This window comes from Euleptes europaea, chromosome 18, assembly GCF_029931775.1.
Source record: "Euleptes europaea isolate rEulEur1 chromosome 18, rEulEur1.hap1, whole genome shotgun sequence".
NCBI lineage: Eukaryota > Metazoa > Chordata > Lepidosauria > Squamata > Sphaerodactylidae > Euleptes > Euleptes europaea.
The window spans coordinates 29,345,690-29,367,681 of record NC_079329.1 but is presented as its reverse complement, the minus strand read 5'-3'; the positions used below and the strand labels follow the sequence as shown (position 1 = coordinate 29,367,681).

At 47.5% G+C, this 21,992-nt stretch overlaps 1 protein-coding gene across 1 annotated transcript in view; it reads left to right on the top strand.

The window, feature by feature from the left end:
• The window catches only part of FTSJ3 (FtsJ RNA 2'-O-methyltransferase 3), a 36,534-nt gene extending 25,027 nt beyond the window's left edge, over window positions 1-11,507 (top strand). The window contains exons 10-17 of the mRNA XM_056864639.1: window positions 666-777; window positions 1,228-1,321; window positions 2,043-2,205; window positions 3,832-3,914; window positions 4,048-4,150; window positions 6,221-6,404; window positions 7,058-7,152; window positions 11,305-11,507. Of these exons, the coding sequence (XP_056720617.1) occupies window positions 666-777; window positions 1,228-1,321; window positions 2,043-2,205; window positions 3,832-3,914; window positions 4,048-4,150; window positions 6,221-6,404; window positions 7,058-7,152; window positions 11,305-11,500 (1,030 nt within the window). The 3' untranslated portion in view covers window positions 11,501-11,507. The remainder of the gene's footprint in view (window positions 1-665; window positions 778-1,227; window positions 1,322-2,042; window positions 2,206-3,831; window positions 3,915-4,047; window positions 4,151-6,220; window positions 6,405-7,057; window positions 7,153-11,304) is intronic.
• Window positions 11,508-21,992: the final 10,485 nt, after the last annotated feature.

Below are 21,992 nucleotides of genomic sequence, written 5' to 3'. Positions count from 1 at the left end.
GTCCGCACTGTCCTGACTGAGGCTCAGCAGAGTTTTACAAGCAGAATGAGCCTCAGGACCTGGGTGCTCAACAAGGAGGGAATATCAAGTAAAACCATCTTCCCTCCCCCCTTGTAGCTTGTGTCTGCTGAAGGAAGAAAAAAGCAGTTGCATTTAGTTTCTTCCCCTGTTCTGTGCCACATTTTGCTCGTGAGGATCTGCTGATCCTCGGAGGATGGTTTCATTACTCTGACCGGCAGCGGCTGTCCAGGGTCTCAGGCACGGGTCTTTCATGTCACTTACTTGCCTGGTCCCTTTCACTGGAGATGCCGGGGATTGAACCTGGGACCTTCTGCATGCAAAGCAGAGGCTCTACCACTGAGCCAGAGCCCCTCCCCGACATGTGGCGGGTAGGGGAAGGATTGGGAAAGATCTATTTTGCAGGCACCTTCCGTGAACTTCCTGTGGTTCCAACCCACATTCTTCAGTGCCCGATTGTGTGTAGTGGGATTGCGCTGATTTTGTAATAAGAGCTTCTGGCCTCTGGGGGGCAGCAAGAGCATGTTTGCAAGAGAAATTCTCTGCCTTCTCACCTGGATGAGGAGGGATCCGGGCTGTGGCCTGAAGGATGGAGAGGTGGAGGAGGGTGTGTTGTGCTTCATGGCAGTTTTGGTGATGCCTTGTAGGGCTGCTGAGGAAGAGGAGGAGGAGGATGCAGAGGCTGAGAATCCTCTGTTGGTGCCTCTGGAGGACAAGGAGGAACGTGAGAAACATCAGGCCCACCTGTGGTTTGGCAAGGTGGGTGACTTTTCCCCTTCCCCAAGTGAGGCTCTCGGCCAAGCAGGCAATCAGCTGAGATTGCACCGTGATCAAGTAGGGATGCCAACCTCCAGGAGGGACCTGGGGATCTCCCAGAATTGAAGCTCATCTCCAGACTACAGAGATCAGTTCCCCTGGATGAAATGGATGCTTTGGAGGGTGGACTTTGTGGCATTGTACCCCACTGAGATCCCTGTCCTCCCCAGGCTCCATCCCCAAATCTCCAGGAGTTTCCCAACCCGGATCTGGCAAAAAAAAAAAGCACAACCCATCCCCCGCCAGTGGCTGGGGGCGACCTGGCAACCCTGTGACCGAGACAGCACCTGGTGGGATTGGTGCTCTGCGTCCCGGAGATGTGCAGGAAGGGATAGTTCCACTTGTGTGTTGACCCTTTCTTTGCTTTCTATTGTTTTTTCCCCTGCTACTCAGGAAGCTTTTGCTGGGATTGAGGACGACGACGATGAGGATCTGGAGATCGGGCAGGCACAGACCCTGTCCCAGAGCCAGGTGGCACCTGCAGCAGGTAAACTGTTTGGCCTTGGAGAAACAGGGGATTGTTGGGCCTGGTGACTGAGGGGAGGAAACGGCTCTACCCTGACTTTCTTGATTATTCATGGTGGCTAGTGATATTTTTAATACCAAAACACGCATACAAAACACATGTAGTAAGTTACAAAGAGCTAGTGGGGTAATTGGGTTTAGTTTTAAAGTTTTAAGCTATATGTTTTAATATTGATTTATATGTATTCATTCTGTTAGAAGCCACCCCAAGCCCAGCAGTGCCGGGGAGGGCAGGGTATAAACATAATAGTAGTAGTAGTAATAATAAGCAGGATCAGAAGGAGCCAGAAGTGGCATTTATGTAATAGTCTTGTTTTATTTGCTTCATTTATACCCAGCTTTTCACCCCACTGTGCTAAGCAATCAGGCCAAAGAAGGGGAGTTTTTAATGTGACACACACACACACACCGCTACTCTGTTGAAGGGTTTTTGAGGCCTTGTCCTCTTTGGGGGACAGGGGAGGTTTTACTGGCCTAGGGGTGTTCCTCCTGATTCGGGCAACTGCCGGCCCAAGAGAGCCCCCCCCCCCCAATAGCTCAAATGTATATGTTGAGCAGACTTGTACAGGTGTTCGGTCTGAAGTTCTGGGCTCCAGCCTGTAGCAAAGGCCTTCACTAGTGCATTCAGGGTGCTTCGAGGGAGGGGAGGTTCCTCGCTTCACCTCTGGCCTTCTCTTACCTAGTTTCCCGAAAGGTGGAAAAGAAGCAGAAACAGCTGCCCAAGCGGGAGGCCACACCAGAGGTGACCCTCGAAGGAGGCCAGGATTCTGAAGGAACCAAGGCCCCGTCAGAGGCAAAGGACTCTGACACAGACCAGAGCGATGACAGCGACAGCGACGAGGAGAGGTGAAGTAATTCTGCCATGACAGGTTGTGTGAGCGTGGTTTGGCCGCTGAGGTAAAGCGTGGGTGGATTGACTCTGGTTCTGACTATTGGGAATGCGTTTCTCAGCAGTGGCTCTTTTGGAGCGTGATAAATGTGACTCCTGGACTGGGATGTGAAAGTGGTTTGTGGTACCCATTCTTTTCCCTTCCTCCATTTTATCCTCACAACAAGAACCCTGTGAGGTAGGTTATGCTGAGACCGTGTGACCGGCCCATGTCACCCAGCAAGCTTCCATGGCAGAGTAGGGATTCGAACCTGGGTCTCCCAGATCTTAGACTGACACCGTAGCCATTACACAACTGTAACTGCTTCAAGCAGTGGTGCACCAAGAAGCTTTTCTGCCGCACAGTGGCTCAAAACCATAAAAAAATGGGATGTTGGGAAGGTGTGCTGGAATCCACACCTACCACTGCTGGGAGACGGCTTTGAGGTTCAGGGTAGGGCTTGGACTTGCAGAATGGCAGTGAGCCTAGGGGTAAAAATACTAGACCCAGGGGTCTCCCAACCTCGTTGAACCTCTTGAGGGCTTCGGGAATTTTGAGAGTGGGTAGTAGGTGCTCTCTGTCAGTGGGTACTTCCTTAAACTCCCCAAGTTCAAGCAGCCAGTCTTCCACCTGGAAATGAGCCACAGCCTTGTCTGGTCATTCCAAAGGGAGTCCTCGCAGGTGGAAAAATAGGCAAGCAATCTGTGACTTGTCTAGGCAAGAAGCCCCATTTTCTTCAGCATGCATCCACTGGCAAATCTCCCTCTTGCTCTCTGCTTCCTTGTCAGATCTTTCCCCAGCCATCTTCCCATCACCCTCTCCCATTGTACCCTTGAATCTTGGCTCAAATCTTGAGCTGATGATTATCACAAAAATCTAGGCTGCGAGGTTACTTTGCAGATGTAATCCCTAAGTGTATAGCATGTAAGAAAAAAATACCTTGTCTGGACAGATATATTTTAAAAAGTGAAGCCTTCTTGGACATTGGTGTAGGTCAACAGTCAGCCTATAGATTTAGTTTGATCTTTCCCCTAGTTCTCCCTACCCAGTCCTGTTTAGGTGTTAATTGCTCTCATATGCCCTATTTACACAGTCCTGCGTGCCATCCATATATTGAACGTAAGAGCATAAGAAAAGCCCTGCTGGTTCAGACCAAGGCCCATCGAGTCCAGCAGTCTGTTCACACAGTGGCCAACCAGGTGCCTCTAGGAAGCCCCCAAACAAGATGACGGCAAAAGCATTATCCTGTCTGGGTTCCACCGCACCTGGTTATATAGGCATGATCCTCTGATCCTGGAGAGAATAGCTATGCAGCATGACTAGTATCCATTTTCACTAGTAGCCATGGATAGCTCTCCTCCATGAACATGTCCACTCCCCTCTTAAAGCCTTCCAAGTTAGTAGCCATCACCACATCCTGGGGCAGGGAGTACCACAGTTTAACAATGCATTGTGTGAAGAAATGCTTCCTTTTATCTGTTTTGAATCCCTCACCCTCCAGCTTCAGCAGATGACCAGCATTCTGGTATTGCACCATTTCAGTTCTGCAAACCACAGACGGGGTACTGCTGGTCCCATAATTCCCTTCTGTTTTTCTGCTCAGGGTGCAGCCAGCCTCAGGTGTGGGGGTGAAGCGTCCCTTGGCAGAGGCAGGTGGTATCGAGGTGGTCCCCATAGAAGATCCAGGTGAGCCAGAAGAGAAGAAAATGAGATGATGTTGTCCCCCCTCCACAATACCCTGCCTGTTTCTGCATCCTTGCTGAGCATAGAGCTGGGCATTGGCCTGGAAGCCAACTGAAACTTGTCTGTCTTTCCCCAGTGAAACGAGCTCGGGTTCTGGACCCCGAAGGACTGGCGTTGGGAGCAGTCATTGTCTCCTCCCGCAAGGCCACAAGAGATTTGGTTGATGGCTCTTTTAACAGGTAATTTGTGGTGGGTGGGGACAGACCAGAAAGGTCCTGTGTGATGGGGTAGAGCTGAAAAGAAATTGCTGAGGGTTTCTGGGGACAGTAGTGATACTGTAGTGATAGAAAAATTGGGATTACTGAAGTCATCAATGTGGAAACTTAAGAAGCTGCAACATTCAACTGAGGCACTTGAGGATGCGGGCACACAGAAGTAGCGCAAGCTGCAGCATTGGGAGCAGAATCTGGCTTCCTAAGAATCTTGCACCCTGCCCTGGATAGCCCAGTCTTGTCAGATCTCGGAAGCTAAGCAGGGTCGGCCCCGGTTAGTATTTGGATGGGAGACCTTCAAGGAGTACCAGGGGCGTGATGTGGAGGCAGGCAATGGCAAACCACCTCCAAACGTCTCTTGCCTTGAAAGCCCTACGGGGGTCACCATAAGTCAGCTGTGACTCTGACAGCACACACAAAAAATCTTGCATGTGGGGTTTTATTTATTTTTCTTTAAAACAAAAAAGCAGGCTTCTGGCCCTTAGGGATTACAAAGGTAGCCTTGCTGAAATCTCTGAAGTGGGCGGACCAGATTTCCTGGTGGTTCTGGGCCTTGCACAAGCGCTTGCCCTGCCGTGCGCCTTGCAAATTTGCAGATTGCTTCAGTGTGCCTGGTGTAGGGAGGCTACCATGTCCTACTTCCTTAGCATAGAATTCGGATTGCATCAGTACAGAATTTTGAACACGGAACCCAGCGTTCCTGTATGCATTGAGCTTGAAGAGAGGAATTTTTTTTAAGTTAACTCTCAGACTAACGCTTCCCCAGAAGCACATTTCTCTCTAGTCAAATGCCTGGTGTGTAACATTATGGCCTGATTTCAAAGGATATAGCCCAGTGTCTGGGGCAGCGTGTTAGTCCCTAATCTAGAAATGCTCAGATTATATGCTAAGAGAGAAACGCAAGAGGTACCAGCAGGTGCTCCTGCAACCCCTAAGTGCTTATTATTAGAAGAGGCTGCCTGTCGCCTCTCTGATTCATTTTCTATTCTGACCTCAGGACTCCTTCCAACAGGCCTCTGTTTAGAGAGGCATTTGCATCAGCTGTTAATAGGCCATTCCTTTCCCTAGATTTAACAGCCATTTCACAAAAAAAGGAAAGGATGAAAATTATTTTTTTCTTGACACTATAAAGAGAAAAGTTGCCACATCTTTCACACAATTCACTGCTCTACTTGACAACAGATAATGCAGTGTCATTAGCTGTTTTATCCAGGGAGAAATGTATTTCATGCAGTATTAATTTGTAAACATATTAAAAATGTGGGCTAGGGAGTCTTCTTAATCAGGACAAAATGGGCATTTGCATTCTTCTGCGATAATTTCATTGTATCTCCCTTGCATCTCAGCTGAGTCTAAGGCATTACCCTTTGCCAGTAAGAAAGCTCGTCTAAATGTATGGATTTCTAACCAGCGGAAATAGTCTGGCAAGGAAAATGTTCTGTTAAAGGGCATAGGCCATTCAAACATTCCTGTTGCAGACACACAACCAAATTATCCAGCCTCAGAGTTACCTATTATGTCTCTGCATGAGTCACTTCTCTGGGATTGCCTCCTTCATATTAGGAGTGCTATAGGTAAAAGGTAAAGGTCCCCTGTGCAAGCACCGGGTCATTCCTGACCCATGGGGTGACGTCCCATCCCGATGTTTTCTAGGCAGACTTTGTTTACGGGGTGGTTTGCCAGTGCCTTTCCCAGTCATCTTCCCTTTGCCCCCAGCAAGCTGGGTACTCATTTGACCAACCTCGGAAGGATGGAAGGCTGAGTCAACCTTGAGCTGGCTACCTAAAACCAACTTCCGTTGGGATTGAACTCAGGTCGTGAGCAGAGCTTGGACAGCAGTACTGCAGCTTACCACTCTGTGCCACAGGGCTCCTAGGAGTGCTATAGCTTAGCCATTTTTCTTTTCCGTGGAGGGGGGTTGCAAGAGTCAGGTCTGCTTCCCAGTTAATTTTGGGGTGGAGGTAGGGGGAGTGCCTCTGCATCAGAGGCTGTCCTTATCTGCCTGCTGAGTCCTCTCCCACCCGGCCCCTTCCCCAGGTATACATTTAATGAGGAAGATGGGGAGCTACCCGAGTGGTTTATCCAGAACGAGCAGCAGCACCGACGCAAACCGCTGCCTGTGGACCGGCAGGCGGTGGAAGAGGCCCGCCTGCACTGGCGGGAGATCAACGCTCGGCCCATCAAGAAAGTGGCAGAAGCCAAGGCCCGCAAGAAGCGCCGGGTAAGCGGTTTGTGCCCATCCACCTGTGCATGGAAAGCATATGGAATACATATGAAGCTACCTTATACTGAATCAGACCCTTGGTCCATCAAAGTCAGTATTGTCTACTCAGTCCGGCAGCGGCTCTCCAGGGTCTCAGGCAGAGGTCTTTCACATCACCTACTTGCCTAGTTCCTTTCACTGGAGATGCCGGGGATTGAACCTGGGACCTTCCACATGCCAAGCAGATCCTCTTCCACTGAGCCACAGCCCCTCCCCAAATACCTCCTGCCTGTTTCTGTTGCTGCTTCTGACCTCAGAAAGATCAGTGGAGCAACGCTTATGGAAGAGGAAATATTTCACCTCTCTCTTGACCCCTCTCGCTCCAACCCTCCCCCCGACCCATACAGCTAGTTCTCTGTATGAGTCCCGTGACACACACACACACCCCACCCCTAGTGGTCTTTCTAGTGGTTGGAAGGGGCTACAGGAACGGAGAGGAACATGGGAATGCTCCCACTTCCTGTGGGAAAGCTCCCACTTCCTGTGCAGGCTGGTTTCCAAGATCCATCCTCGCAAGGGAAAAAGACCTGCCTGGGGCAGATCTGTGCGCGTGCGCACCAATCTCCTGGGGCATCTTCTGCTGTGCTGAACACTCTTCCTCCTGTCCACAGATGCTGAAGAAACTGGAGCAGATGAAGAAGAAAGCAGAGTCTGTGGTGAACACGGTGGACATCTCTGAGCGGGAGAAGGCTGCCCAGTTGCGCAGGTTGGTCTTTCGGCTTCAAATCTGGGGGTTCCTGTGCCAACTCAGATGGGTGCCCTGATTGGTGCAGGCGTGTGTGCCATCAAGTTACAGCTGACTTGTGGCAACCCTGCAGGATTGTCAAGGCAAGGGAGGTTTGGAGGTGGTTTGCCATTGCCTGCCTCCAATGTGTGCCTCTTGTACTATCAGAAAAAAAAAATAACCGTATCTTTTCTTACAGCCTGAAGTCCTTGGCTGTCCAATTCTTAGGATAGGGTTCCTTCCTGAGGGTCAGCGTGGTGTAGTGGTTAAGAGTGGTGGTTTGGAGTGGTGGACTCTGATCTGGAGAACTGGGTTTGATTCCCCACTCCTCCACATGAGCGGCGGACACTAATCTGGTGAACCGGGTTGGTTTCTCCACTCCTCCTCATGAAGGCAGCTGGGTTACCTTGGGCGAGTCACAGATGTCTCAGCCCCACCTACCTCACAGGGTGTCTGTTGTGGGGAGGGGAATGGAAGGTGATTGTAAGCCGGTTTGAGTCTCCCTTAAGTGGTAGAGAAAGTTGGCATATAAAAACCAACTCTTCTTTCTTGTGATTGGGCAGACACTTGACATGCTTACACGATAAGGCTATGTTCAAGGATTGCCTCGCACAGAAAGGATAGACTGTTTTGCGTATTTTCAGCAAATTATTTTTAAAAATTCAGGAAGGCAACAAACGCAATCCCAAAGTCCAGGCACAAAAAATATTGTTGAGCGGAGTAACATCGGTCTTGAGCAAGACGTCCTCGGATGTTCGAGGAGACGGGCCAGAACAATGAAGTTGCAGTAACTAACTGCTCAGTCTCTTGCTGAATGGTCTCATGAGCTCTTCCAACCAGGGATCCACCATTTTCTGTGTTGTCCATTTTGTCCTCCCTAGAAGTGGCCTTATTTTTAGCTCATCCCGTCTTCTTCAGCCCACCTGTTACCTCCTTCTGCCACACTGCCAGTTTGGGCCCACTTCTCCTGCTCCGTCTTCCTCAATCTCAGCTCATTACTTAATTTTCTTTCTTTTAAAGCCGGCCTTATCTGATTCTCCTCATTTGAGATTCTCCTCCCGCTTCCATTTCAGTTGCCTAGTTTCCAGCCTCCCTTCCTCTGCCCATAGGAATGTTGAGCCCTTGCGCTGGGTTCGTTGCATCAGTTTGCCATATCAGTAGGGTTGCCAACTGCCAAGTAGTAGCAGGAGATCTCCTTCTAATTCAACTGATCTCCAGCCGATAGAGATCAGATCACCTGGAGAAAAATGGCCGCTTTGGCAATTGAACTCTATGGCATTGAAGTCCCTCCCCTCCCCAAACCCCGCCCTTTTCAGGCTCCGCCCCCAAAATCTCCCACCGGTTGCGAAGAGGGACCTGGCAACCCTACATATCAGCTTTCAAGCTGCAAATTAAAACTACATATTTGCAAGTAACAATCGAGGAACTCGGTACAGTGATAAGCAAATAGTGCAGGCTAGCAGGCTGTTGAGCAAGGTATGCACCTACTCTCTGTTGACGACATCACCTGTACAGAGATCGTTGTGGAATGCTCCTTTATCAGCAACACTAATTAATCCTTTCTAAGATGAGTGGTTTTCCAGGAAATGTTTGTTTCTCTGCTTGTCCTTTTCATCATTTATAGTCAGTTCATTTAATTGTACTGGAATCTATAAGGCAACTTTTCTTTTTTTGACAAACTGTATTTCAGAGTTAAGTCTCCCTGTTGTAATAGACTGTGCACCAGTGATCCCCAACCTGGTGCCTATGAGCACCTAGTGCTTGCTGATGTGTTCCCTTCTGGCCATTTCCTCCTTCCCCACCCTCATGTTTTCCTCGTAATAGCCCTTTGAGGTAGTGTGGTATAGTGGTTAAGAGTGGTGGACTCTAATCTGGAGAACCGGGTTTGATTCCCAACTCTTCCACATGAAGCCTGCTGGATGACCAGTTCCTTCTAGTCACTGGCCATCTAGTCACAGTTCCTTCTGAACTCTAGTCACTGGTCATGACTAGTCACAGTTCCTTCTGAACTCTCTCAGCCCCACCTACCTCACAAGGTGTCTGTTGTGGGGAGAGCAAGGGAAGGAGATTGTAAGCTTGTTTGATTCTCCTTAAAAGGTAGAGAAAATTGGCATATAAAAACCAACTCTTCTAATGGCAGTTACCCTGCCATTAAAAAAATCCCACATGGGGGAGGGCTGTAGTCCAGTGTGATTCTTGCATCCCCCACCACACCACTGAGCAAGCCACAAACTCACCTGTGCGTATTGTTAATAGTCGACTTGGAGAGAGGAATGAGCCACTGAGGGGGTAGGAAATTCAGGAGCCCCACCTACCTCACAAGGTGCCTGTTGTGAGGAGGGGAAGGGAAGGTGATTGTAAGCTGCTTTGAGAATCCTTAAAAGAGAAAATCAGGGTGTAAAAACCAAGTCTTTTTCTTCTAGGCCGAAAGCATGTTCTTTCTCAACTAATGGCTAGTGATGTTTAAAAAGCTTTGTTTGGGGTCAAGTTTATGGGTTTGAGTTTTGGACTGAGAGAAAGGAGAGGGTCCCAGAGTTGTCAGCTGAGACACCATAAAATGAGAACGAGAGCCCTTCGCTGGATTGGGGTCAGGATACTCGAGGACTGCCTCCTCCTGTACTGTCCAGCCCACCGTTTTAAGATTCTCCTCACAAGCCCTGGGTGCCTCCCTCTCTGCTCCTTCTTGCAGAGGTAAGGCCAGAGACGGCACTTTTTCGGTGATGGCACCTCACCTTTGGAATATCCTCCCCGCTTTAGGCACCGGACCAAAGTATTTCCTTTTACTCAAGCTTTCAAATAAGGGGTTTGGTCTTTTAAAATTCCTTTTTACAATCTGCTTCTAATCTGATGTCTTTTCTGTGACAATCATTATTGGCTGCTTACATGTCTTGTGCTGTTTTTATGCTCTGGCTGGGTTTTCAGTAGCTTGGCTTTCAGTTGGCTCACTGATTTTATTTTGTGCCTATGTGCTGTTTGCCCTGACCTGGATGGCCCAGGCTAGCCTGATCTCATCAGATCTCAGAAGCTAAGCAGGGTCAGCCCTGGTTAGTATTTGGATGGGAGACCACCAAGGAATACCAGGGTTGCTGTGCAGAGGAAGGCACTGGCAAACCACCTCTGTTAGTCTCTTGCCATGAAAACCCCAAAAAGGGGTCGCCATAAGTCGGCTGCGACTTGACGGCACTTCACACACACACACACACACACACACACATGTGCTGTTTCTTCCATTATTAACTTTGTGAGCCACCTCAGACAGATTCTCTGGAGAGACAGCATAAACATATACTACATCAGTGGTTCCCAAAGTGGGCAGTACCACCCCCTGGGAGGCGGTGGGATTATCTAGGGGGGCACTAAGAGGCAAGAGGGCAGCAGGGGGGCGCTAGAGGTGGGCCCCTTCAACTGTGTTGTTCACTAATTTACAATAGATCAAGCTATGGCACCATGCTGGCAAATTTGGTGGAAACTATCAGAATTTTTTTTCCAGACTTTGAAGAGCTGGTACCACTGGATCAAGTTCATCAGTTCTGTTGAATAAATTTCAAGCTAAAAGTTTTAATTTTATTTTGAATAGATGTGCAATTAATTGTTACTGTTTTGAAATTGTATTGTTATCATCATCAACATTAGCCCATGGTTTCATGTTGATTCACATGAACACATGAAGCTGCCTTATACTGAATCAAACCCTTGGTCCATCAAAGTCAGTATTGATTCAGACCGGCAGCGGCTCTCCAGGGTCTCAGGCCTAGGTCTTTCACATCACCTCCTTGCCGAGTCCATTTAACTGGAGATGCTGGGGATTGAACATGGGACCTTCTGCATGCTAAGCAGATGCTCTATCACTGAGCCACAGCCCCTCCCCGCTCTTTAGTGAGTCATGCAAACCCCTATTTTGAATAATGCTTTTTATAGGATAGGGCAGGGGGCGGTGGGGTTGAGTTTGTGGAACCAAGGGGGCAGTGGCCTGAAAAGTTTGGGAACCACTGTTCTACATGAATAAATAAGCTGGGATGGCTGGCCTGCTAGGCCCTAGGCTTCCACGGCTTCCTTGGGGGTGTGAACTGAGTACCATTTCTGAGGGGTTCCACTCATGCCTGTTTATCTTCTCCCCCTTCCCCCTATCTGCAGCATCTACAAGAAGGCAGGATTAGGCAAGGAGAAACGGAAGGTAACCTACGTTGTGTCCAAGAAGGGCGCTGGCCGGAAGGTGCGCCGCCCCGCAGGAGTGAAAGGTCAATTCAAGGTGGTTGACAGCCGTCTGAAGAAGGACATGAGAGCCCAGAAGCAGAAAGAACAGAAGTCGAAGCGCCGGCGGCAGAAGTGAAGGATAGTTATGGCACCGCGACGTGAGTTCCTCTCCCGCAAGGCCTCAGGTGCCTCAAAATGTCAGAAGAACATTCGGGAATGTTCTGTTGGATCACCCTGAACTTGCCAAGCAGCAATAAAAGGACTAGTCCCTGCTTTTGTTGTAACTGTACCAAAACCTGAAATCCACAAATGTGGTGGGTATGGTATGTGGATCAGTTCAGGTGATATGAGGTGTGTAGACATGGGACAGTTTGACCTCCTCTTATGTGCCTTTCAGGGATTGTGCTGTCTGTCATTAAATCATTTTTTCCCCACATAAACTATGTCTGGCTCTCTGTATCCTCTTATATGAGCTCTATATCCTTGAGGGTTCAGATGAGGCTGGGCAGGTTATGTGGTAGTGGGCAACTGCGGGAGAGAAGATCTCATAGAGGTGTCTGTGTAAGTCCTTCATTGTGTCACAAATCCCAAAATTGTTCTGGAGTGAACCAAGTCACACCTTTAAAAGCTCTGCTTTTTAACTTTACATTTAAAAAACAAGCTTCTAGCCCTCAACTCCTTCAAAGATGAGTTTTTAATAAAGTCAAAGTCAAATTTATTGTATAAGGCCATAGGCCATTACAATCTAAAACAAGATAACGTCAGCTCTAAAACGATTTAACAGCAAATTAACATATACAGTATTAATAAAAGGGATACAAAAGTTAAAAAAATGAAGTACGCCCATTCGGCTCTATCCAGTTATTCCACCTTTTTTGATTTGCTTTGCCCTGATTTTCTTGGCCGCTAGACTGTACAGTGCAATTTTTTGAGAAATATAAGGATCTATATCTGACAGTTTTTAATATGTGGGCTAATGCCTGATAAAATCTTGGGGACTGTGGCAGAGGAAAGGATGGGAGGGATTTCATGTTGTCTGAGAACGAATCTTTACTTCCTTATGTAAAGGACTTGCCAGAGCAAGATAAAATAAACAAATGTGATAAATGTGCAGTGGAAGGTGGAAGAATTCAATTCTTACCCTGCAAAATTTGATCTACTTGTGCAGATTTTCTGAGTGCTGTGCACGCACTTGTCTCTTGGAGAATCAGGTGACTGGACTTAAGGCAAGGTGAGCACAAGAATTGCCTTGCTGGATCAGATCTCTAGGGAATGTTCTGTTTCCGATAACAGCAAAGTGCACAGCTCCGTGTGTTCACACGCCAGGGCATGAACATGACTGCTTTTTCCTAATGTTTCTCTCTGGCATTTTTGTTGGAAAGTCTCCTGCCACCGTCTATGGAAGTTCCTCTGACAGCCAGCTTGGTTTAGTGGTTAGAGTGTCAGATCAGGGCCAGGGATGCCCAGATTCAGATTCCCTCTCTGCCATGGAAGCTCACTGGGTGACCTTGGGCCAGTCACACACTTTCAAGCTAGCCTACCTCACAGGGTGACTGCTGAGATAACATGGAGGAAGGGCCAATTATGGTGTAAGCCGTTTGTGTCTCCACTGGCAAGAAAAACCATGTTTAAATCGGGGGTCCCTGACCTTTTTGAGCTTGTGGGCACATTTAGCATTCTGACACGGCATGGTGGACGCAGCAACAAAATGGCTGCCACAGGAGGCGGAGTTAATCATGAAATGTGCAGATCCTTGTGTTGTGGTAGCAGCTGCTGCCAAAGCAACAGCCAATCAGAAGTCTTGCTGGGCAAAAGCCCTACCTGGCCCCACCCGCTTCCTAAAACACTTGGCAGGAGCCAGAAAAGGTGCTGGCGGGCGCAGTGTTTGGTAGGTAAAGGTAAAGGTCCCCTGTGCAAGCACCGGGTCATTCCTGACCCATGGGGTGACGTCACATCCCGACGTTTCCAAGGCAGACTTTGTTTGCGGGGTGGTTTGCCAGTGCCTTCCCCAGTCATCTTCCCTTTGCCCCCAGCAAGCTGGGTACTCATTTTACCAACCTCGGAAGGATGGAAGGCTGAGTCAACCTTGAGCCGGCTACCTGAAACCGACCTCCGTCGGGATCGAACTCAGGTCGTGAGCAGAGCTTTGGACTGCAGTACTGCAGCTGAACACTCTGCGCCACGGGGCTCCTATCCATGTTTGGTACCCTGGTATAAATTTCCCCTTCCTTTCATTGCATTTGATAGACACATTCCTGGACTATGTCAAGTCTCCTTATCAGTTTTATAGGGAGTAGAAGTTCACTGGGTGTTCTGCTGGAATCAAAGCCTTGCCTCCAGGCTTAGATTCTAAAAGGGGGAGGGCAGCAAGAATAGAAGATAAGCGGATATCACCTTGGCGGTGCCCGTGCCAGAAAGGAGATTGGTTTAACTGGCATCTTAGGGCACCTCAGGGCTGTTGAATCTTGTAATTAGGCTTTGGCTGTAGAAATGCTTCCTTTTGCCAGTCTAGAACCTACTTGCCATTAATTTCACAGGCTTATCCCAAGTATTATGACCAGAGCCAGCGTGGTGTAATGGTTAAGAGCGGTGGTTTGGAGCGGCGGACTCTGATCCAGAGAACCGGGTTCGATTCCCCACTCCTCCACATGAGCTGCGGATTCTAATCTGGTGAATTGGGTTGGTTTCCCCACTCCTGCACACGAAGCCAGCTGGGTGACCTTGGGCTAGTCACAGCTCTCTTAGAGCTCTCTCAGCCCCACCTACCTCACAGGGTGTCTGTTGTGGGGAGGGGAAGGTGATTGTAAGCCAGTTTGATTCTTCCTTAAGTGGTAGAGAAAGTCGGTATATAAAAACCAACTCCTCTTCTTCAGAGGCAAAAGGGCAGGGAATGTTTACTCCATTGGGGAACATACTAAGGCCTTTTATGCATGGCTGTTTCCCTCGCGGTCACCCCTCCGATGACTTTAGGTCTTTGTTTTGATTATGCATGCCATTTCCGACACCCTGCATTTCCCTGCATTTTGCCCGCATTTTCATGGACCTGTTTTATCTTGAATTTGAAAATGTAGGCAAAATGGGGGGAAAGGCAGGGGGAGAGCGAGGCGACCTCTGACTGTTGGAAACAGCACGCATAATCCAAACGAAGACCCAAAATCGTCAGAGGGGTGACTGCGAGTGAAACAGCCATGTATAAAAGACCTAAGATTCATTTCTAGTCCCTACCTCTGCATGAGTCAGAAGCCAGATGTGCTTTGCAGCTGTACTGGCCCAATTTCCACTACATAAAGAAAGCTCTACTTCGGTGGCTTTTTCTTTAATCCCAATGAGCCCGTTGCTACACAGAATCAAACCTCTGTCATCTCTTTTTTTTTAAAAAAAAATGTGCCTTTACATCTGAGCATGCTAAGTCTAGATGAGAAGGTGTGGCTCAAAGGTGCACATGCAATTAGTTCAGTTCCAAAAATAGAAATGGATAAGTCAATATGAAACTGGGAGGAGACATTTCAAAATGTTCCTACTGGTGGTATGTCCCTGTTAACCCGTGTCCCTCTTTTGTCTTTCGGAGGTGGCTTATAGGAAGGTTAATCTAGGCTAGCACACTTCTGTCCCTATCTCTAGGTCACTAGAAAGGAACTCTCTGGAAGGATGGGAGGAGGAGAGATGTATCTGCATGAATTTACACATGTGCACATACAGGCAAAAATGCTAGTGTGCTGTTCCTTCCTTTTCTCCTGTAAATCCCCAAAGTGATTGTTGCTGAATGTATTTGGGTTGCAGCTATTATATTTATTTATTTACTTCATTTATACCCCACTTTTCTCCCCAATGGGGACCCAAAGCAGCTTTCATTGCTCCCCTCGCTTTCATTTAATCTTTATAACAACCCTGTGAGGTAGGCTAGGCTGAGTGTGTGGCTGGCCCACAGTCGCCTAGCAAGCTTCCATGGCAGAGCAGAGATTTGAACCTAGGTCTCCTTGGTCCTTGAACCACTATGTATGAACAAGGTACAGAGTACATCCTTGAACCACTACACCACTCTGGCTCTCTGTAATGATTGCGGAGAGACCCATTATGAGATTTAACATTCAATTAAACTTTCCTGGTGTTTTTTTTTTTAAGGAAAACATTTACTAACCCACCCTGTTTCAGAAAACAAAACAGGGCATCCTGTTGTAGGGTAAATGAGTATAGACAAACTCAGCTTCTGTAGATCAATGTAAAAAACATGTGGCCAAACTGATCTATGCTAGAGATAAGAGTTACCCTAATTTTGATGCTCAGAGGACATGTTCTCCACTTGCCCTGGGCCTGTTATGTAAGGGTCATCTTCCTTCCTATATGGATTCTCTGGTTAGTCCAAAGTTATGTAGAGTCTTTGTTTTCAAGATTTAATTGCCCTTTTTCAATGGTTTTGCTGGGCCGTCTGCTAAGGATCCCTTTTTCAGACTGGCTGTGTCCCTGCCCTCTTCAGTCAGTGGACTCCTTGGTAAACGTCCTTTTGCATTATCCTTACGTGTCCCAATTTAGGTTAAAATGGATTATGCCATGTTTTAACAAATGGTCTGCGTTTTCTCAAGCAAATTTGGAGCAATAGGTTCAGTTCCTCTTAGAGGACTCTGACCCTCAGCGTACTTATTTTGTTGCTCGGTTTCTGGAAGCTGCAGAGAAGAGACGAAGGGAGGTGTTTTTAGAGATGGGACTTATTTAAGTTTTATGGTTTTATTGTTCAAGACCTCGGTCTAAGAACAGGGGGAACAAACAAAGAAATAAATAGACAAACTCAGAGCAATGATGCCTTCTGTATAAAATAGCAGGACAAAGAAGGCTCAGGTTATAATTCTTAATGTGAGAGCAGGGATTTTATCAGTAGAGGTGTGTATTTCAAAATTAATCCCAGTATCTTTAATATATAATCCAGTCACAGAACACAATATTCAAACATCTTTGGACATGAACATCGCTGTTTGCTTTTCACCGCTGGAGAGGACAAGAGGTGGGGAAGCTAGAGGAGAGAGCAACTCAGTAGATAATCCAACTGACAGGTGTATCTTCCAACCAGATGACTGTAGCAGATGTTCCCACCAAAGAGGACCATCCTCCTATAGCTGTTTCTGTAAAAGGTGTTTCCACTTCCTGCCAAACACTGCATGCCCCACTGGTGTTGGAAGGACTTCTTAAATTATAGAAGGTCCTAGTTGCTTGCTATCATCATCCAGAGTTCATACAAAGAGTGTACAGATAAATACTCATAGGTCATTTATGCACGGATACCTGGACTCACGTTCGCCCCCGGTCTGTCTCGGTTGTTGCTTGGAGTTCTGCATGAGTTTTCCCTTCATTAGAGATGACCTCGCTGCCAGCCCTCACAATGTCTGGATCTTCCCATTCTGTTAACCCGACTCTTCCCTCTCCCCTAGCTCAGCCCTGTTGAAATCTCCGTGCAGAAGGCAAAGCACTCTCACAGTCAATCACAAAGCAGCGTGTAAAGAGGCGGGGAATTCAAATACTTCCTGCTTCTTCGGAGCTCTTTCTGAGCAAAATAAAGGCTTTTTAAAACCGGGGCTTGGATTCCCCCCCTACCCTTTCAGATTGCTCAGTTTTTTTGTTCTCAAAATGCTTTTTTATGCAGCAATTGGGTTTTTTGGGGGGGGGGTTTCTGTTACAGTGAGCACTGCGAAGTAAGCCAATTACAAAGCAGCATTTAAAAGGGAGGGACTTGATTTGAGTTTTGGACACTGCTGGTGGGTAGATTTCCAACAGGAAAGTGAGCAACGAACCTCAGGCAAAACTCCCATGTGTGAACAACCTTAGTCATAAACTTTGCTGTGGCGCTTTGCCTTCCTGCACGGGCAAAAACATTTACAGGATTCTCTACCTCCTCGTGCTGCTCTTTCCTACAAAAGACATCTAGCTGTCTTCAAGGGGGAACAATACATATTTAGTTGTATTATTTGGGATTCAGGCAGGCTTGCTGCAGATCAGGTGTGGGCTTGAGCTATTCGGATGATTCTATTGCTAATTTTTTAAAACTTTTATTGGGAAAAAACAATGACAATAACAGCAACTAAAAAAAGCAGAATTACTGACAGTTCATAATTTAAAATAAGATAGATAAATAGATAGACAGATAGACAGATAGAGATATAAATAATAAAATCAAGTCTCCCATGCTATAGCTTATTTCTATGTCTTCATATTCATCATTCCGTCCTGACTGAGCACACCGCATTCCTCTTTCCCGCCCTTATTTATGAAATTATCTATTTTACTTATTGTATGTGACCATACCGCATCCAAACTTATTGTATCTCTATTTCTCTGAAATGCTATTAGCTTAATTAAAACATATATTTCTTTCACTTTAACCAGCCATTCCTCTATCTTTGGAGTTGATTTTTGTTCCCGGTGACTGGCAAAGGTCGTTCTAGCCACAGTGATCATATGTAACACCATACAAAGTTGATCTTTAGCTCGATTAGGTGCCAGATTTAACAAGAATATCTCGGGTTTACATGGAATATCCACCTCCATTCCAAGATTTTATTGTTAAATTTTTATTAGAAGATAAAGATGCTTTTATCTCTTATTCAGTACCAAAGTTCTCTTATGGAGCCAGTAAGATACAGAGGTCCTCAGTTGGGGTTTTAAAATTGTAATTTTGTACTGATCCTTGCTGGTCAAATGACTGTGCATAAGCTGAACTGAACCGTGTGGGCTTGAGTGAGACAGAGGCAAGAGCTTCCTTGTGAAAAAACCCGGAGCCAGATCAGATAAGCCATGAGATCGGTGATAAGGATGTAAGATCAGTGAGCAGCAACTACCAGCCTTCTCTTTGTGTGTGTTTGTGTATGTGTGTCCCATGCACCTCCATCCTTGCTACTACTATTTGCCCAACTAGGGGCGTGGTGCAGAGGATAAGAGTTTCGGACTAGGATCCTGAGAGGTTTGGATCCCCACTTCACCCATAGAAGCTTGCTGGGTGAAGAAGAAGAGTTGGTTTTCATATGCCGACTTTCTCTACCGCTTAAGGGAGACTCAAACAGGCTTACAATCACCTTCCCTTCCCCTTCCCACAACAGACACCCTGTGAGGTAGGTGGGGCTGAGAGCGCTCTATGAGCTGTGACTAGCCGCAAGGTCACCCAGCAGGCTTCATGTGGAGGAGCGGGGAAACAAATCCAGTTCGCCAGATCTGACCTTTGGCCGGTCACAAACGCTCAGCCTGGCCTACCTCACAGGGTTGTTGTGAGAATGGAGGAGGGGAGAATGATGTTCGAAGCTGCTCTGAGTCCTGTGGGGAGAAAAACAGGGATATCAATAAAGGCAAAGGCTATGTAAATGAACAGGAGCCCCGTGGCGCAGAGTGGTAAGCTGCAGTACTGCAGTCCAAGCTCTGCTCACCACCTGAGTTCGATCCCGACGGAAGTCGGTTTCAGGTAGCTGGCTCAAGGTTGACTCAGCCTCCCATCCTTCCGAGGTCGGTCAAATGAGTGCCCAGCTTGCTGGGGGGTAAAGGGAAGACGACTGGGGAAGGCAACGGCAAACCACCCTGTAAACCTTGGGCGAAAAATCATGGTAGCTTTAGCCTCCTTTATTCCCTGTTTCAGCCAGGATCCAGCCAGGATCGAACGTGCATTCGATCCTCCCTGAATCCTGGCTGAAACAGGGAATAAAGGAGGCTAAAGTGACAGTGCGTTTTCGCCCATAGTCTGCCTAGTAAAAGTCGGGATGTGATGTCACCCCGTGGGTCAGGAATGACCCGGTGCTTGCATGGGGGACCTTTACCTTTTTTATGTAAATGAAAAGGCAGCCCTTCCCATCAATGCGGGGAAAACTTAACAGGAGGTTGTCAAAACCAGCCAAGATGAGCGAGGGAGCTAAATCCTGCCCCCCTGCCTTACTGCAGTGCTTGAAGCATTTTCATCGCAGCCCAGCTCATTTCATTAGCTAGACTTGGAGAAGAGGCTGAAATCGACTGAGGACAGTGATGCCATGTGTGGGAAGGTGCAGGACTGAGGTTTCTTCATCCGTGCACTTTTTGTTCTTTCGAAGCCAACTTCCCTGCCTGCGGATCCCAGGAAAGGAGGAAAGACGAGCTTATTTCCATCTCCTTGTGCCCATTACGCAGGCGGGACTAGCATGTACAGCTTTCTCCTATCTGCCTGAAATTTGGCAGGGAGGATCCCTCGAGCGCGAGGTGTACACAGTCCCTGAGACCTTCGTTGAAACTGGGTTGAAAACAAAAGACGCTTCCAGCTAGAAAGTAAGGACAGACTGAAGGATCTAAACAGGTGCCGTTGCCACATTTTAGGGAAAAAGGAAAATTGACCCAAACGATAAATATCCCAAACCAAAACACGTGCGTGCACATCCGTAATGCTTATGCCTAATCTGTGTGTTGCAAATTCAGGGTGGATGGATTGCGCAGGTCACGCCCACAAACGGGCATTTCATGAGTAACCACGTGCCAAACGCTTCCAAAGTACAGTCAGCAGACTTGGTGAGGCCAGGCCTGCATGGACTTGATGCCCACTGGTGCATACTGATTGAAATCTGGGCAGGGCAGCTACATTGCCAGACTGATATGGAGCAAGCATGAATGTCTTTTCTGGTTCATACGTTGCACCGCTTCTATCATGGCAGTCTGAAGAGTGCTGGACCCAGAGTGAGCGATTCCTTTGACGATCGTCCCTTCTCTTTCCGGCCACTCTTTTCAGATCACTGTCCAGGCGCCGTTTCATCTTTCAGCACAGCTGATTGTCGCTAGATCGGCATCTTCAGCTGGAGCATCGGGGCCGACTTCAATCTCATGCCAGTGAGCAGAGGAGGATGTTTGTTTGATTTTCAAATACGGCTGCCTACTTAGCAGATCAGAGATATTTTGAGGGTGTGCTGTAGTGGTTAAAGGCGGTGGACTCTAATCTGGAGATCCGGGTTTGAATCCCCACTCCTCCGCATGCAGCCTGCTGGGAGACCTTGGGCCAGTCACAGTTCTCTCCGAACTCTCTCGGCCCCACCTACCTCACAAGGTGCCTGCTGTGGGAAGGGAAGGCAATTGTAAGCCGTTAAATTGTAAATTGGGATATAAAAACCAACTCTACTTCTTTAATTGCAGGGCCAGACTTTTCAGGATTTTCTGTTTGCTCCGTCTGATTTATTTGCAGCAAGGTGAGAGCAGTGGTTTAGACATTTCTCCCATTTACCTGCACTGAAGATGTGCAAAATTCCTTTGAGTTCTAGGTTTTCTGAAGACTTTGTGAGAGATTACACATGCTTTAGAAGGCTTGGCTTGAAGACTATCCTGCCTGTGGACAGACGTAATCTAGCAGGCTGCGTAGTTTTGTAGTAGTAACCTTTTCCACTCCTCCAGGAGCAGGCCTCTACATTTAAAATGGGACTGGTGTTAGCCATGCCCTGATCATTGTGTGAGTGGGAGGAAGCTCGGGGGCTGCTTTAGCCTGACCTTCTTTGTTTTGATAGGAGGAGGAGGAATTGGTTTTTATATGCCAACTTTCTCTACCACTTAAGGAAGAATCAAACCAGTTTACAATCAGCTTCCCTTCTCCTCCCCACACCCTGTAAGGTAGGCTGGGGCTGAGAGAGCTCTAAGAGAGCTGTGACTAGCCCAAGGTCACCCAACGGAGTAGGGACACCAACCCAGTTCAATGATTGGCATCCGCTGCTCATGTGGAAGTGTGGGGAATCAAACCCGGTTCTCCAGATTAGCGTCCACCGCTCCAAACCACTGCTCTTAACCACCACACCACGCTGGCTCAGGACTCAGCTGTTTTAAAAGAAAGATTTGCTGGGACTCAGGTCAGAAATCACATTTCCTAAGGAAGGAGCCTTTTAGTCCTTGATGTCCAGCAACTCGCTTTGCTTGTACAGCCATAGAGGACAGACACTCTGTGCATGCTCAAATAAACCTTTATTATTATTTATAAATCATATTCGGCTTACAAAAGGCCTCCAAAGGTGCTTGAAACAAAACAAATAAATAAAACCTCTTAATAAAAAATCACACTGATCTGACCCCAACATCAATAAACCAGTAGCCTTTTAAAAACAACCCGGATGTGGGGCAGCCGCCTCCTATTCTTTCAAAGAGCCCCAGCTTGGTCTTGCCCTTCTATAGGGGACTCCCTGGCTTCTTTTATCACAGTTCTGCAGCTCTCAGCAAGTAAGATGTTCCTGGAATGCAACAGGTGAAATTTTCTATCCAGGCACGCTTCTGTTGGTGTATGATTATTTGCAAGCTTTAGGGTTGCACGGAGACTTTCCACAGCAGAATAGAGGGCTGTGGGCCTCCAAAACTTACACATTCACATATCAACAGTCCTCTGACTTAGAGGAAAGGTCCCTTTTCAGACTCTAGCATGACTATGAAGTTCTCTGGGTGGTCTTCCACTCTTAGATTAACCTACCTCGCAGGGTGGTTTTTGAGGATAATACAGGAAAGAAGAGCCATGTATGCTGGTCTCCGCTCCCGGAAGGATTAAAAATGTACTAACTAGATCTCTTGTTGTTCTCATACTGTTTAGGATTACAGAGCCATTAAAACAGATTTGAAGGTTGCTTTGCCTCAGGATCCAAAGACATTTTTCTTCCTCATCCCTTTTGTGGATC